The sequence below is a fragment of the Palaemon carinicauda genome, chromosome 7 (genome assembly GCF_036898095.1).
Source record: "Palaemon carinicauda isolate YSFRI2023 chromosome 7, ASM3689809v2, whole genome shotgun sequence".
Classification (NCBI taxonomy): domain Eukaryota; kingdom Metazoa; phylum Arthropoda; class Malacostraca; order Decapoda; family Palaemonidae; genus Palaemon; species Palaemon carinicauda.
The window spans coordinates 21,490,180-21,503,869 of record NC_090731.1 but is presented as its reverse complement, the minus strand read 5'-3'; the positions used below and the strand labels follow the sequence as shown (position 1 = coordinate 21,503,869).

Genomic DNA, 13,690 nt, shown 5'->3' with positions numbered 1-13,690 from the left:
TAGGCAACTAATGACGATCGCCTTGCATCTACATCCACAACGCTCGCACAACAATGGTAGTTTAACAGAGTCGCCCATAAAAATAAAAATTCGTTTTCTTTTACGCTACTAAGTAAAGAAGAAAACGACCTGACCATGGTTAGAATCGTAAACTGACATGGAGTTATATTATAGTGGGTGACGTTAATCTTTACTTTACTTTTACTTTTACTTTTATGGGTTTATTTTTCGTCCTCCATCAGACGGTAAATTTGTATTATATTACAGGATTTAGTTATTTCCTTATTTCCTTTCTTCACTAGGCTATTTTTCACTGTTGGAGCCCTTGGGCTCATAGCATCTTGCTTTTCCACAAGGGTTGTAGCTTGGCTAGTAATAATAATAATAATAATAATAATAATAATAATAATAATAATAATAATAATAATAATAATAATAATAATAATAATAATAATAATAATAATAATAATAATAATAAAACATGCCATACTTATCAACAAAACCTCTATCACAGTTATCCCTTTTCACAATAGAAGAAAATGTCAATACAGAAAACCTAATATTAGGAGTAACTAAACTATATTAACCTTAGCGAAAACCATGTACAAAGAAAAAAAAATAAGAAAATTCTTCACATACAGTTTATTGATACATATGTTGCCTATTCCTGAATTTTCTAATTTTGATATGCAACTCGCCCCATTCTTTAGCTAGGAGCAACCAAGGCTTTTTTTTTTTTTAATATCACAACAATAGATGATGTCTCACAGGATGTAGGTACAGGAGAGGAGGTTCCTAGCCCCCTCGTCCCGTCCCTTTTAGTCACCTCTTACGACACGTAGGGATAACGTTGGCGCTATTCTTGTTTTTATACTCCTGCAGCCACAGGAGGAACGTGGAGAGTAGAGGTCCCCTTTTTGTTTTTGTTTCTTTGTTGATGTCGGCTACCCCCCAAAATTGGGGAAGGGCCTTGGTATATGTATGTATGTACAGAAATAGCCTCCGTATGTTGCTTATTTCTGAATATTCTATCTCTCATGTTCAATTTTCCCATTCTTATAAAGTAACCGTATTGTTACTTTGGTGTTCTAAATCTTTTCGTTAACTCTTAGTTTTTCATTAGTACTCTAAAGCTTTTCTTCTTCGAAATCTCCCTTCAGAACCATTGAGATCTATCCTTAACAGATATACTCTTTTCCATCAACGGACATATGTTATAGCATTCCTTTCTTTTTTATACAACTATTGCAAGACAATTGACACCGATAGTGCATCTATTTTCCTTCCTAAGGAATTTATCTGAAGCCTATGTGGACCTTATTACAGGCATATTAATTTTCTTAACTCTATCTGAAAATCCCCCCTTCTCTGTAGCATGAGCTGTCATCTTTATTGCTGTCTCCAATTAGTTCTAATATCTTACTGATATAATAAAATTTCTCAGTATGATTATCCAGTTATGACAAATTCGCTTAGTCTACAAAAAAGAGCAGCTAACACCTCCAATATACCTAATTTCTTCAGATAACTCAATATTTTCGTCATATGCCATGAATTCCACATTCAACATGTATAATTTATATACCATTGAATGAGAAATATCATTACATTTAATTCAAATTCACTTTAAACTCTTGATGTCATTTCGAAGGTCCCATTTAAAGACATATTCCGTCCCATGTCCATTTCCTATTCAAATGGATAAACTCATCCCCCTTTAACAGCCATGGCGAAGCTATCTTTAAATTCGTACTTTAGTAACAATAATTTTTAGATTCTAACATAATTAGATTCAAATTGAAGTAAACAATTTCTCTAATTACTTCGTTATATGAAAACGTTAGTCAAGCAATTCTGCACTCCAGCGTGAATCTGAATTTCTTAAAGAAGGCAGCGCAAACGAAAAACACTATATTTATTATAGTCTTTAGCTTACAAGATGAAATTGGCTTTGTAGACGGTTTCGAAATAGTTCGATACTTATTAGGAGGGATTCTTAAATATACTTAATATAATGAAAGCTTCCCAAATTTGATGGTTAGTCCCTTCCAAATTTGAAAAACCCGGTTCCAGTAAAGTACGTACAGTTTTTTCTATCATATTACTATATTTTTTTCCAAAACATCAGGAAAAAATTTGTATGATTATATTGTTTAAAAATTTCCGTATTGAAGCATAGTATTTTTTTCATTTACCAAATTTCATTATATTTTAGAAGTACATGAATCGCCATCTTTTACTCATTGTAGGAACGTAATTGTTTACAAAACAAACAAACTGCAATCAATAAAACAGAAATACCTCTTATCATTCGCTATTTTAAAATTAATAGGAATATATTTAAAATACTTAGATTTGTTTTTTAGGTTTATTAACTGCCTTAGGTTACGGTATTTATCAGAAATCCATTAACATTGATGTTGCTTCAAACGCAGGTGGATTCTCTACGCTTATCTTTTAGAAATAGCGATAAAAATTAATATTATTATGAAAAATAAATTTATAAAAATCCCAAATAAAATATTTTCAATATTAATTTATATTTATAAAGCAAAATAAGATAATTTAAATTGGATAAATATTAAAAAATTTATGACAAACCAGAAAACGTTCATAAGAAACGTTTTATTGTTTACGTCATCAAGCACAACACAACCCCGAACCCGAAGCATAATAAATACCCCTTTTCAAGTTTGTGGGGATGTATTCCGATTTCAATGGTGTTTCCTCCCATATATGATGGTGTGAAGTGAACGGTGTATAAAACACAGACAGGCGTAACACTGGAAGAACTCCTGCTGCAAGTTACCTTTGTGTAACAGCAACGGTTGAACAGCAAATCAATATGGCCAGAAAGAAGGTTAGGCTTCCTCTTTTCACTTGGCGTAAAATCTCTGCTCGTGCAGAAGCTACACCTGAATTGTATAATAAATTGCGTAGGATAAGTAATAGGATTCTGTTTAGGGTAGTTTAATATTATTCTTTTACTTTAAGGGCTGCTTTTTAGGTCCTATAGCTAGGGGCTGCTCCTCTGGTCTTATAGCCAAGGGCTGCTCCTCTGGTCCTATAGCTAAGGGCTGCTTTTCTGGTCCTATAGCTAAGGGCTGCTTTTCTGGTCCTATAGCTAAGGGCTGCTTTTCTGGTCCTATAGCTAAGGGCTGCTTTTCTGGTCCTATAGCTAAGGGCTGCTTTTCTGGTCCTATAGCTAAGGGCTGCTTTTCTGGTCCTATAGCTAAGGGCTGCTTTTCTGGTCCTATAGCTAAGGGCTGCTTTTCTGGTCCTATAGCTAAGGGCTGCTTTTCTGGTCCTATAGCCAAGGGCTGCTCCTCTAGTACTGTAGCTAAAGGCTGCTTTTCTGGTCCTATAGCTAAGGGCTGCTTTTCTGGTCCAGCGACCAGTTCCTCCAGCGGGCATGAGAAATGGACATCAACTAACCTTAACTTTTACCCCCTCTAACCTAACCTACAAGCCCCTCCCCCTTGCCTAACAGTGTGAGGAGTTAACGCCCCCCTGCGTCCACCCTTACACTGCCGTTTTCTCAGTCACCTCGTCATCATACATACTGGTGGCTGCTGGGGTGTATGTATGATTACGGTTAACTTAGAATACAACAGTGTTTTGGGGGGGGAGGCATGTTACCCCCTCCCCCTTTAGGTAAATAGGTAAGGATATGGCTTTTAGGTTAGGGGGTAAGTTTAGGTTAATTGATGTCCATTTATAATCCCACAGGAGGAACTGGCCGCTGATATACATAGGCTCCTGGCTATCATATATACACTTGCATATTGCTCTTTGAGAACAAGAAAGACTCCAGTTTGAAAACCTTAATATCTCAAGTCCTTTAGATGTCCTGTGGGACCTTATGGTATAGTCATGGTGCAGCATATTTAAAGGCTCTAGAGCCTACAGTTGACATACATCTAGGTTTTGAATAATTTAAAACCATCTACAATTATTCTCATGTCAACATGATTTGTTCCACTTTGACGAAAAATAAGCCCGAGACCTAACCTCGCTGTAGCCTAAGTTAAGTATCAAGTAAGTATTCATAGCTATTAGCAAAGTTAAACAAGGAGCCTTTGTATATCAGCGGCCAGTTCCTCCAGCGAGCATAAAATATGGACACTAGCTAAACTAAACTTTCCCCCCTAACCTAACCTATAAGCCGAGTCCTTACCTACATACTTAAGGGAGGGCCGGCTATACACTGCTTTATTCTTAGTCAGCCGTCATCATACACACAGGTGACCACTATCATACATACATCCCTTAAACAATACCAGTCCACTTAATCCTTCCAAGGACCTATTTTTGGGTGTATTTAGTTGGTTGGGATGGTCGTAATCAACTTGTCAAATCAATTTTTTCATGGAGAAATGTTTATGCGTCTTGAATATAAAATTATGAAGCTAGAGATAAGGATATGACTATCTAAGACTGGTTGAAGGGGCATAGCTCCCCCAGGAAGGTAAGAATAGGGCTTCTAGGTTAGGTTAGGTGGTGTTCATGTCTTTGTTTCCCTTTTGAGTTGTGGTTTTTTCAGTCATAACAATGGGAATTTTAAAACCTCTAAAATTTTGAAGATGTGGATTTCCCTCCAATTATTGGCATCAGAACATTTCCAAGTACCAATGAATACAACAGGAATACTTCTTATTCTCTTAATGATAGGGGGAAAGCCATATTTTTCAAATTTATTTTCTCATTTAGGAATATTGTGCTAGAGTAAATCTTTACCAATTGAACTACGGTATATATTTCCAACTATGTATGGAGTGACATGTATACTGTACAGTGTCTGCTATATCTGACTGGTGTTAAGGGGCTTTTACACAGTCAAACGATGTGTCAAATCCGGTTTTCCAACCTGCTTGTCAAACGGTTTGAAGAGGTGTCAGAAAGTTGAACCAAACGCACATCAAACCTCAGCACTTGACTCAGTGTGACTCGCGCTGTTGTGAAGCAAAGATATGCCTCATGTTCAAGATCTACTGGGGTATGTTTGATATTTGACGCTTGTTCTCACATGCAAACGGTTTGTGGAGGGATGAAGACCTGCCCGTAAAAGTCAGGTTCGATCAGACCTTCTTCAAACCGTTTGACTGTGTGAAGCCTACTTTATACACCCTTTTTGGAAGAGTCCTGGACAACTCTTTTAAAACAATCCTATGAGTGAGTGAGTCTGCTATGTAAAAGAAGATGGTCTGTATTTATGTAGAAACTAATAACTTTCTTAAGCAATTAGAATTTTTGTAGATATTGTACTGTATAATGAATTAACTAGACTTCTATCTTAATCCTTTACCAACCACCCCATATAGTCCTTTGGGTGTGTACCCGACCTGCTTGACAACTAAACCACTTTATTATCAAATTATAGTTGTTGTTTTCCTGTTTGCTTGAGAAATACTCTTTCATGACAGACTTTTAGGTGTATATCCTCAGAAAGGCTAGTTAGTCATAAAATTTGTTTTTTGTATAACGGACCTTTTTTATGGAAGCAAAATGTCTCGGTAGACAACTTTATACATGCACTTATATATTTTTCATGGCTTAGAGTACAGTACTTTTTATATGAAATTAAAGATATAATTTATTGTTGATTTGATCATATTATTGTTTATTATCATTGATTTTATCATATTATTGGTTATCATCAAGTATTTGTTATACTGTAGTTAGAAGTGCAGTACTGTATTATACTGTACAGTACTTGCTTAATAAAAAATGCTCAACTGCATCTGCTTATACTGTAATTTTTATCTAAAATCAAGAATCGGAGTACAAGTTCAGAATCTGCAAGTTCAACTAGTGGGTCAACTACATCGTCATCGTCTTCCTCCTCTTCTTCATCTTCTTCCTCCTCATCGGACTCCTCATCTTCTTCTGATACTGATCAGTCTTCGGCTGTATCTACAAGGTAAGGGTATTGACGGTAACGTTATAATTACCTTAATGAGAACTGCAGATTTTTTAGAACCTAATGCTGTGTTGGAGTTCTTGCTTCTTGTTACTTATGTCTTATGCATGTACAGTACTGTATTATTTTTATTTTATTATATTATTATTGTTATTTTTATTTTCAAGAAAGGGATACATGACAAAATATAGTGTTGAAAAACTCAACTAAGGTGACATAACTGAGAGCATACTTGTTGGAGGAGATATAAATGCATTAAACTTTTCTTTACCCTATAGAGTTGTGGTTGGAGATGTGATAGGAGGAAAAGTAGAATTTGTTCCGTAACTGGAATACAAACCTATGCTATTTATTTAGGGGTATTACTTTCGGCGTAGCTGAAATGAAGAGCCATTAAAATTTAGCAAGGTTAACTAATCATACTGCTAGTTAGCAGGGGTAGGGAGTTAAGCTTGCTACCGCTCCCATTCACCGGTGATTTACCCCACTTTGCTTTTGGCTCAGATGGTGTATGGTCGTTGCCGTTCCTCATCCTTCGCCGTTATTTTTGGACTGACAATGACTCTTTTGTGCTTTTTCTTTGTGTTAGTGTGTGTGTGTGTGTTGACTTCTGCGACCATGCACACTTGCCTGTACTCGATGGCCGGCCCTGCTGTACCTATATGTCGGCAGTGGAGACCGATCCCCAAACCCTTTGTCCCGTCTGCAGAGGTCAACGTGCAAGTGTGCAGCCGTTGTCGTCGACTTCAGAGGTAGATCCTCTTGCGCTCGTCGACTTCGTGGTGTCAGAGGTGTCTTCTGTGGTTTCTGCCGACGCCCCTCCCCCTCCAGACTCTCAAGCTGTTGCTGCCGACTTAGTTTCCCCCATTCCTGATCATCCTTTGAGGGGGAAATTTAGTCCTACGTCTGTCTCTCCTGAGAGTGTTTATCTCCCTCAGGGTAGTTCTCTCAGAGAGACTTCTCTTTGGAGGACTGCTGCTGTGCATACTCAGTTTGCTGATCCAACGGCCCCTAGAGGGCGTCTCCGTCACAGAGCTTGCCCGCTGCTTCGCCTAAGAGGTCGTCCTTCGATCCCATGGGATCAGCAGAACAGACGGATCTCAAGTGGTGGGTGGCAGACGAGAATTTATGAAAGGGCGTGGATCTTCTCGTTCTATCCCCGGATTTGGTGCTGCTCTCAAACACTTCACAAAAAAAAGGGGCGCGGGGGCTCACGTGCTTCACCACATGACCTCAGGCCTCTGATCAGAGTCAGAAGAGTACCTCCACATAGATGAAGGCTGTCTCTCTGGCCTTTCAACAGTTCCAATAGTTCCTGGCTAGCCACGCAGTGGTAGTGATGAGCGACAACACCACAGTAGTGGCTTACATCAACAAGCAAGGAGGTACTTTTTCGCAGCCTCTATCCCATCTAACAGTAGAGATACTGAGAGGGGCTGAGATTCACTCAATACCACTATCGGCACGCTTCATTCCAGGCAAGAGGAATGTGCTCGCTGACAACTTGATCAGAGCATCTCATATAGCGAGTACCGAGTGGTCTTTGGATCATCTAGTAGCCAACAAAGTCCTGACTTAGTGGGGTTCTCCAACAGTGGACCTCTTCGCAACGGCCCTGAACTTCGGGCTCCCGTTATACTGTTCCCTGTTCCCAGACCCCAAGGCTCTCTGGCAAGATGCATTTCAACAACGGTGGGACAGCATTGACGTTTACGCCTTTCTCCCATTCTGTCTGATGAGGAGGGTACTCAACAAAGCTAGAACATTGGTCAACCTCTTAATGACTCTCATAGCTCCGCTATGGCGTCACGCAGAATGGTTTCTGAACCTTCTGTAACTCCTGACGGAGTCTCCTAGACACGATCTACTCAAACAGCCACATGCCAACATATTCCACAAAGCCGTAGCTTCGCTACGACTTCACGCCTGAAGACTATCCAGCATCTCCTCTCTCAGAGAGGATTTTCGCAACAAGTTGCAATCAGGATATCTGGACACCTGCGAAAATCATCAGCAGCAGTCTACCAAGAAAATTGGAAGGTCTTCTATAGTTGGTGTCGTGGAAGGGTTATCTCTCCTCTCGATGCCACTATTCCAGCAATAGCAGAGTTCCTCGTGTATTTGCGGGAAGAAATGAACCTGTCAGTCTCGACGGTAAAAGGCTATCGCTCAGCCTTAAGACTCGCCTTTAGACTGAACGGAATGGACATTTCTTCATCACTAGAACTTTCCTTGGAATTATGAACTTCTTCCCCCATGGAACGTGGTTCGAGTTCTCAGGTCTCTTAAGAGACCTCCCTATGAACCATTACGCCAGGCAACAGATCGCCACTTAACTTGGAAGACGGTGTTCCTGCTAGCTTTGGCTTCGCCCAAGCGAGTCAGTGAATTTCGTGGTCTCTCATACGACATCGCCCATTCAAGGGGACGGGGAGAGGTAAAGTTGAGCTTTGCCCCTGAGTTTATTGCTAAGACTCAGAACCCAGGAATAGCGGATCCTTGATTCAACTACTTCCAGATTTCGAGTCTTCTTTCTGTAATAGATGACCCTGCCCAGTGAGAAGTTTGAGGGTGTACCTTAAGAGAACAGCCACAGCCCGTCCTCGTGTGCCTGCACTCTTCGCCAGCACAGGAAGGACCAAGAGGAGGGTCACCAAGCATGGATTCACAAGGTCATAGATCTTGCACTGAATCCAGACCCTCCTCCTTCACGTCACCCTAGAGCTCATGATGTCAGGGGTGTAGCTACGTCCCTGCCATTCAAGAGAAACTTCTCAGTGACGCAGGTTCTTCAGGCTGGGGTGTGGAAACGACAAACTACATACACATCCCACTACCTGCAAGACGTGACCCACAGGAGGCTCGATACGTTTTTTGTTGGTCCTGTGGTGGCTGCAAAACAGCTGTTATAATACCTCAAGCTCCTTATAGGACAAGTAGCAGAAGGTTGAGGGCACTTTTACACGGTTTTAGTCTGCGTGAATGAAAAGGTTTGACTGTCTCTTATTCTTTTCTTCATCCTCCCCTCTATAGGGGAAAGCAGCATCCTGGGTTCTCTGCACAAGTTGACCTCAAACCACTGCAGGTAAACCATGCTCCCTTGTACACCTAGTATTAAGCTAATACTTTTGCGTCCCCATACCCTGGCGAGGTGGTATTAGGAAAGTCTTGGTTACAACAGCTTTTCCTACTAAAGACTCTGAATAACTTTACCTGGATGGTCACACTTCTAAATATCTCAACACACAGCTTGCGTAGGCCGCGGACCTTTTGTAAGGTTTTAGCAAGGTGCAGGGACCCCTTATTTTGAGTACTAACATACTCAGATAAGGAGCCCCCGGGTAAAAGCCAAAAGCTAGATTGGCAGTGACGTCCACCCTTCCTAATGGGTTAGTCACCCCTAAATAGATAGCGTAGGTTTGTTTTCCAGTCACGGAACAAATGACAAATTCGTAGATAATTTGTATTTTCCTAACGATACAAACCTTAGCTATTTATACAAACTTGCCCTACCTCCAAGCAAAGTGAGCTAAATCACCGCTGTGTGAGTGGGAGCGGTAGCAAGCTATCCCCCTTACCCCCGCTAACTAGCGGTATGGGTTGTTAAATCTCATTAAATTTTAATGGCTCGTCATTTCAGCTACACCAAAAATGATACCACTAAATAAATAGCTAAGGTTTGTATTGTTAGGAAAATACAAATTATCTCCAAATTTGTCATATCACTTGAATTTTGTTGGAACGAAGGTTGAAAAATACTTAACATAGGAGAATGCTATAACTTTTACTACAATAGTGAAGCTAAAAGTTTAATTGGTTTTATTATAAGAAGTGTAGATTATATTAGGGATAAGGATTTCATTGCAGTATCATACTGCAGAAGACAGGCTTCAAGTACCTCCGCTTCATCTTCGAGAAAGCAGTGTAATAGTTCAGAGCCCTGTGTTTCAGACTCTCCACCATTTCTTGAGTTTTCACATGAGTGTCCAATCTGATCTCAGCTTGACCCCTCTTAAACGGAATATATATCTCATGAAGTATCTTGACGATTGTCTACCTATCTTTATTATATATGGATATTTCCAAGGCTTATTTATTATTAGATATGGGTGCAATATGTGCATAGAGAAAACTGTGTACTGTACATGAATTGATAGGATTATCCCAACTTTATGCAACCAAATAAATATCTAACCTAGTGGGATGGCTGACTTTGCATTTGACCAAGTGTTCAATGTCAGTCTGAATGAATGATATGGCAACACAGAGGATGCTTTCTTTCTAAGTGTTCATCAGGTATTGTGGACGGAAATTTATTTTCAACAAGGTTCATTTTTGAAAAACATTCTTCTCATAATTCTTGTGCTACCAAACACTGCCATCATTATCCATGCATGAGATATTCTGCATTTGATAAATGTTTATAGAACTGATACCATATACTGAGCTATCGCCATACTTATTTCTTATTCATTATTACAGTACATTGCAATTCAATTACTGTATTTCCAACACTCTGGAATAGTTTCCATATCTACAGATAATAGGGAAGCAAACAGTTCAATAAGTAGGCAGGGGACTTTATTAAGGTCGTGATATTTCGATAAAAGATCTTGTAAGGCTTCCAGCCTGTCTTCATATTTCAAAAACTACAATTCGCTTATTACAGAGTAGTCTTGCATTGCACACATATTACTTCTGATGGGTGAAGACTTAACAAATTATGTAGCCAACCTTGCTCTCCCACAAGACAAGATGCATCTCATTTAAGATAGCACCATTGGCTTAAGCCTATAATGAAAGGTAAATTTACTGGCCATCTACTCTTCTTTGTTCCCCCTCACTGAGGGATGCAGCAGTCTTGGCGGCTATGAGCCAGACCGAAACGGCAAATTCAGTTGAGCTTCATATCATAGCAAGTATCTCTGCCCTTGCAGATGAGGGGGAGGAGAGATCGAATGCATTCAAACATACTTAGGTGTCCGTGAATTCGGGCAACATATCCTATACAAGGATGTAGGTTCTCCCGTGACAGAATCCAGTATTGAACTACCCTAATGCCTCTGCCTGTATCAATGTCCATGGTCTAGCTATTAGGAGATTGGCAAGATAGTGATGCTCCTCCTCAAGAGCAAGGAATCTGATATTTCCTCGGAAAATTAAAACAGCCGGATTTTGGTTTATAGGCTCTTCCTCTCTCTATGGATTAGCGTCCTTTTAAAGTATAGTGGTTTGTATTTTTTTATGAACAAATGACAGATTTTTAGAGTAATTTGTATTTTTTATAACTATAAAAACCTGGTTCCTTCAAGATACACTTGGTGCCTCAACCACCGAGCAAGACCCAGGCCGAAGGTCAGAAGTTAGTGTTTAGTTAGTGCTGGTGGATACAACTACCTCGGTGAACTTTTGAACAGATGTTCCAGCTTCGCTGAAGTCATCTTCTCAATAAAGGATTTGTTTGTATAGTTAGAAAAAATACAAATTACTTGAAAACTTTGTGATTTTTCTCCATATGTCAATGTTTGTAGCTCCTTGTATCAACCAATATTTATGTATCATATTTTATCTTATCCATCCGTTGAGATTGTGCTATACAGTAATAGTAATTTGCAGGTAATCAAGTTGCTTGTATGTGTATTCTGTGCCGAAGAATTTATCTTGTCTATTGCTTTTAGCTATTATGTACACATGCAATTTTTTGTGGTCAGCTTCTGCATGGCATGATTTATTAGTCTCTACTATGTGCCCAATAACCCTTTTTTTTTTTTATTTAGGTTACATTATTCCAACCACAGTTAGATTTACAGATACTTTGTATGTCATATTTTGTGTAAAAGGGCATAATATTTTATGATTTTTATTTTCAATATTTTATTTTGTGTACAGTACCTTGTTCTTTGAGATAGTCTGTCAGTTGAAAGATTTCTGATAATATTCTTAAAGTTTATATATTCAGATGTTCTGCTGTACATATTTCCAGCTGTTGGGGATGTTCTTTATTACTGATTTTATCAGTATAGGATCTACTTTTACCTTCTGGTTTATTGCTTTACACTTTAAAATCAAAGAGAACAGTACAGTATACATTTAATTTTGTATAAAAAGTAAAATCAAAGAGAACAGTACAGTATACATTTAATTTTGTATAAAAAGTGAAATCAAAGAGAACAGTACAGTATACATTAATTTTGTATAAAAAGCAGTGTTGTTGACAAATCCTAGTTGCAGAAGCTGGTCAATATCATAACAGGTTATGTGTTAAGGTTAAGATAATAATCTCAGCACCAAGCAGCTATCCATACTGATGCTCAGGCTTATTTCTTTTCAATGAAAAGTAGGCTACACTGTTGAGTGATGAGGTTTTTGGCTTCAATCTTAAAGACTCCTTCAGTAGTTAATGCCATGCTTTTAAATCAGGATGTTGTTCTTAATCATTTTGGCTGCGTATGTTTTCAATGCCAGCATCAGTTTCACGAAGGTAATATCTAGGAAATACGATTCAGCAGTTTTTATCTTTCACCTGCTTATCCTTGACCATTCAAATTGAGACATGATTTGTTGTATGACTTCTGTCTTAATGAGATCAACATAAAACAAAGAGGCATTATCAGGTCACTGACTAAGAACCTGAGGGAATAAAATAAGATTGAGTTAGGATTTGTGAGGAAACTGTGGTTCAGTGCTAAAAGTGTTCACTGCAATAGGTGGGTATGGAATTCATGTTTTAACAGCTCAGATATCTCAGAGGAGGGTTTTCCACACAATGTAAAACTGATGACTCACTTTAATGTATTACTTGATACTCTTCAAATCTTGGAACATTTACAAACCATTTTATATTAGGCATTTATATGAGGAGGACTACATTTTACTTTTATTCCACCCATAGGTAGCAATTCTTTGCCTGGGGCCATATATTATTCCCATCTAGATCAACAATTAGAGAGGAAAAAAGATTACGATAGTTGTAAAATTTAAATATTGGAAGTAAGTGACCAGTGCCCTCTCTCCCACATTCCTGATTATGACAAATCTAATCCTGCGAGAAAAGTCTTTTCGCGAGGCATAGTACAGGACACATTTGGAAACCTGCGATACTCCTCTGCAGCTTTCTGCCAGAGAAATGGGTTATCTGCTATTTGTAGTGTGAGGTGGTACTTCTCTGGTCGTACCATCTCTAGCACAGATACGGATTTCCTCTTCTTCCTTTGCCCAAGAGAAGCCCCTCCCAATTGCAGCTGCCTTGAGTGCTATCTTTTGACTGAATAGTATACTGTATAGCCCTCTCCTTCTTGTGGAGTTGTCTGTGCTCGTGAGGAGTGTCAAGCAGTCTTTTCCACCTTGGAGCTTCAACCCCAGAAATTGGACTTTACCGTTGTTCTCAAGGCTCTTACACATACCCTGTATGAGTCATCATGAAGGTCGTCAGACAGAAATAGGTCCCTTATGACTGTCCTTTTGCTAAGCCTTTGCATTGGCGTAGAGAGTAAGCAAGTTGCATGGTCTTTTTTTAAGTGCCCCATGCTGAGGGTCGGAAGGAGGTCTCTTTTGAAGTTATGCCAGAGTTTGTGGCCAGTCCCAGAAGCCTGTGGTTCACAACCCAAGGTTTGAGACCTTCTCCATCCATTCTCTATTTGAGAAAAAGAGCGAATTAGTTTGGTTCTGTGAGGTTCCTCTTTTAGTGGACAAAAAGTCTGTATACAAATTAGAATAACATATTTTGAAAATAATTTATATTTTTCCAGCCATACAAATCTAAGTCCTTAT

The 13,690-nt window shown here is 39.0% G+C and overlaps 1 protein-coding gene across 3 annotated transcripts in view; it reads left to right on the top strand.

Annotated features, from left to right (window-relative positions):
* Positions 1 to 2,631: 2,631 nt before the first annotated feature.
* The window catches only part of chm (chameau), a 94,687-nt gene continuing 83,628 nt past the window's right edge, over positions 2,632 to 13,690 (top strand). For all 3 annotated transcript variants that reach the window (XM_068376635.1, XM_068376634.1, XM_068376633.1), the window contains exons 1-2: positions 2,632 to 2,860; positions 5,775 to 5,920. In XM_068376635.1, the coding sequence (XP_068232736.1) occupies positions 2,846 to 2,860; positions 5,775 to 5,920 (161 nt within the window). In that variant the 5' untranslated portion in view covers positions 2,632 to 2,845. The remainder of the gene's footprint in view (positions 2,861 to 5,774; positions 5,921 to 13,690) is intronic.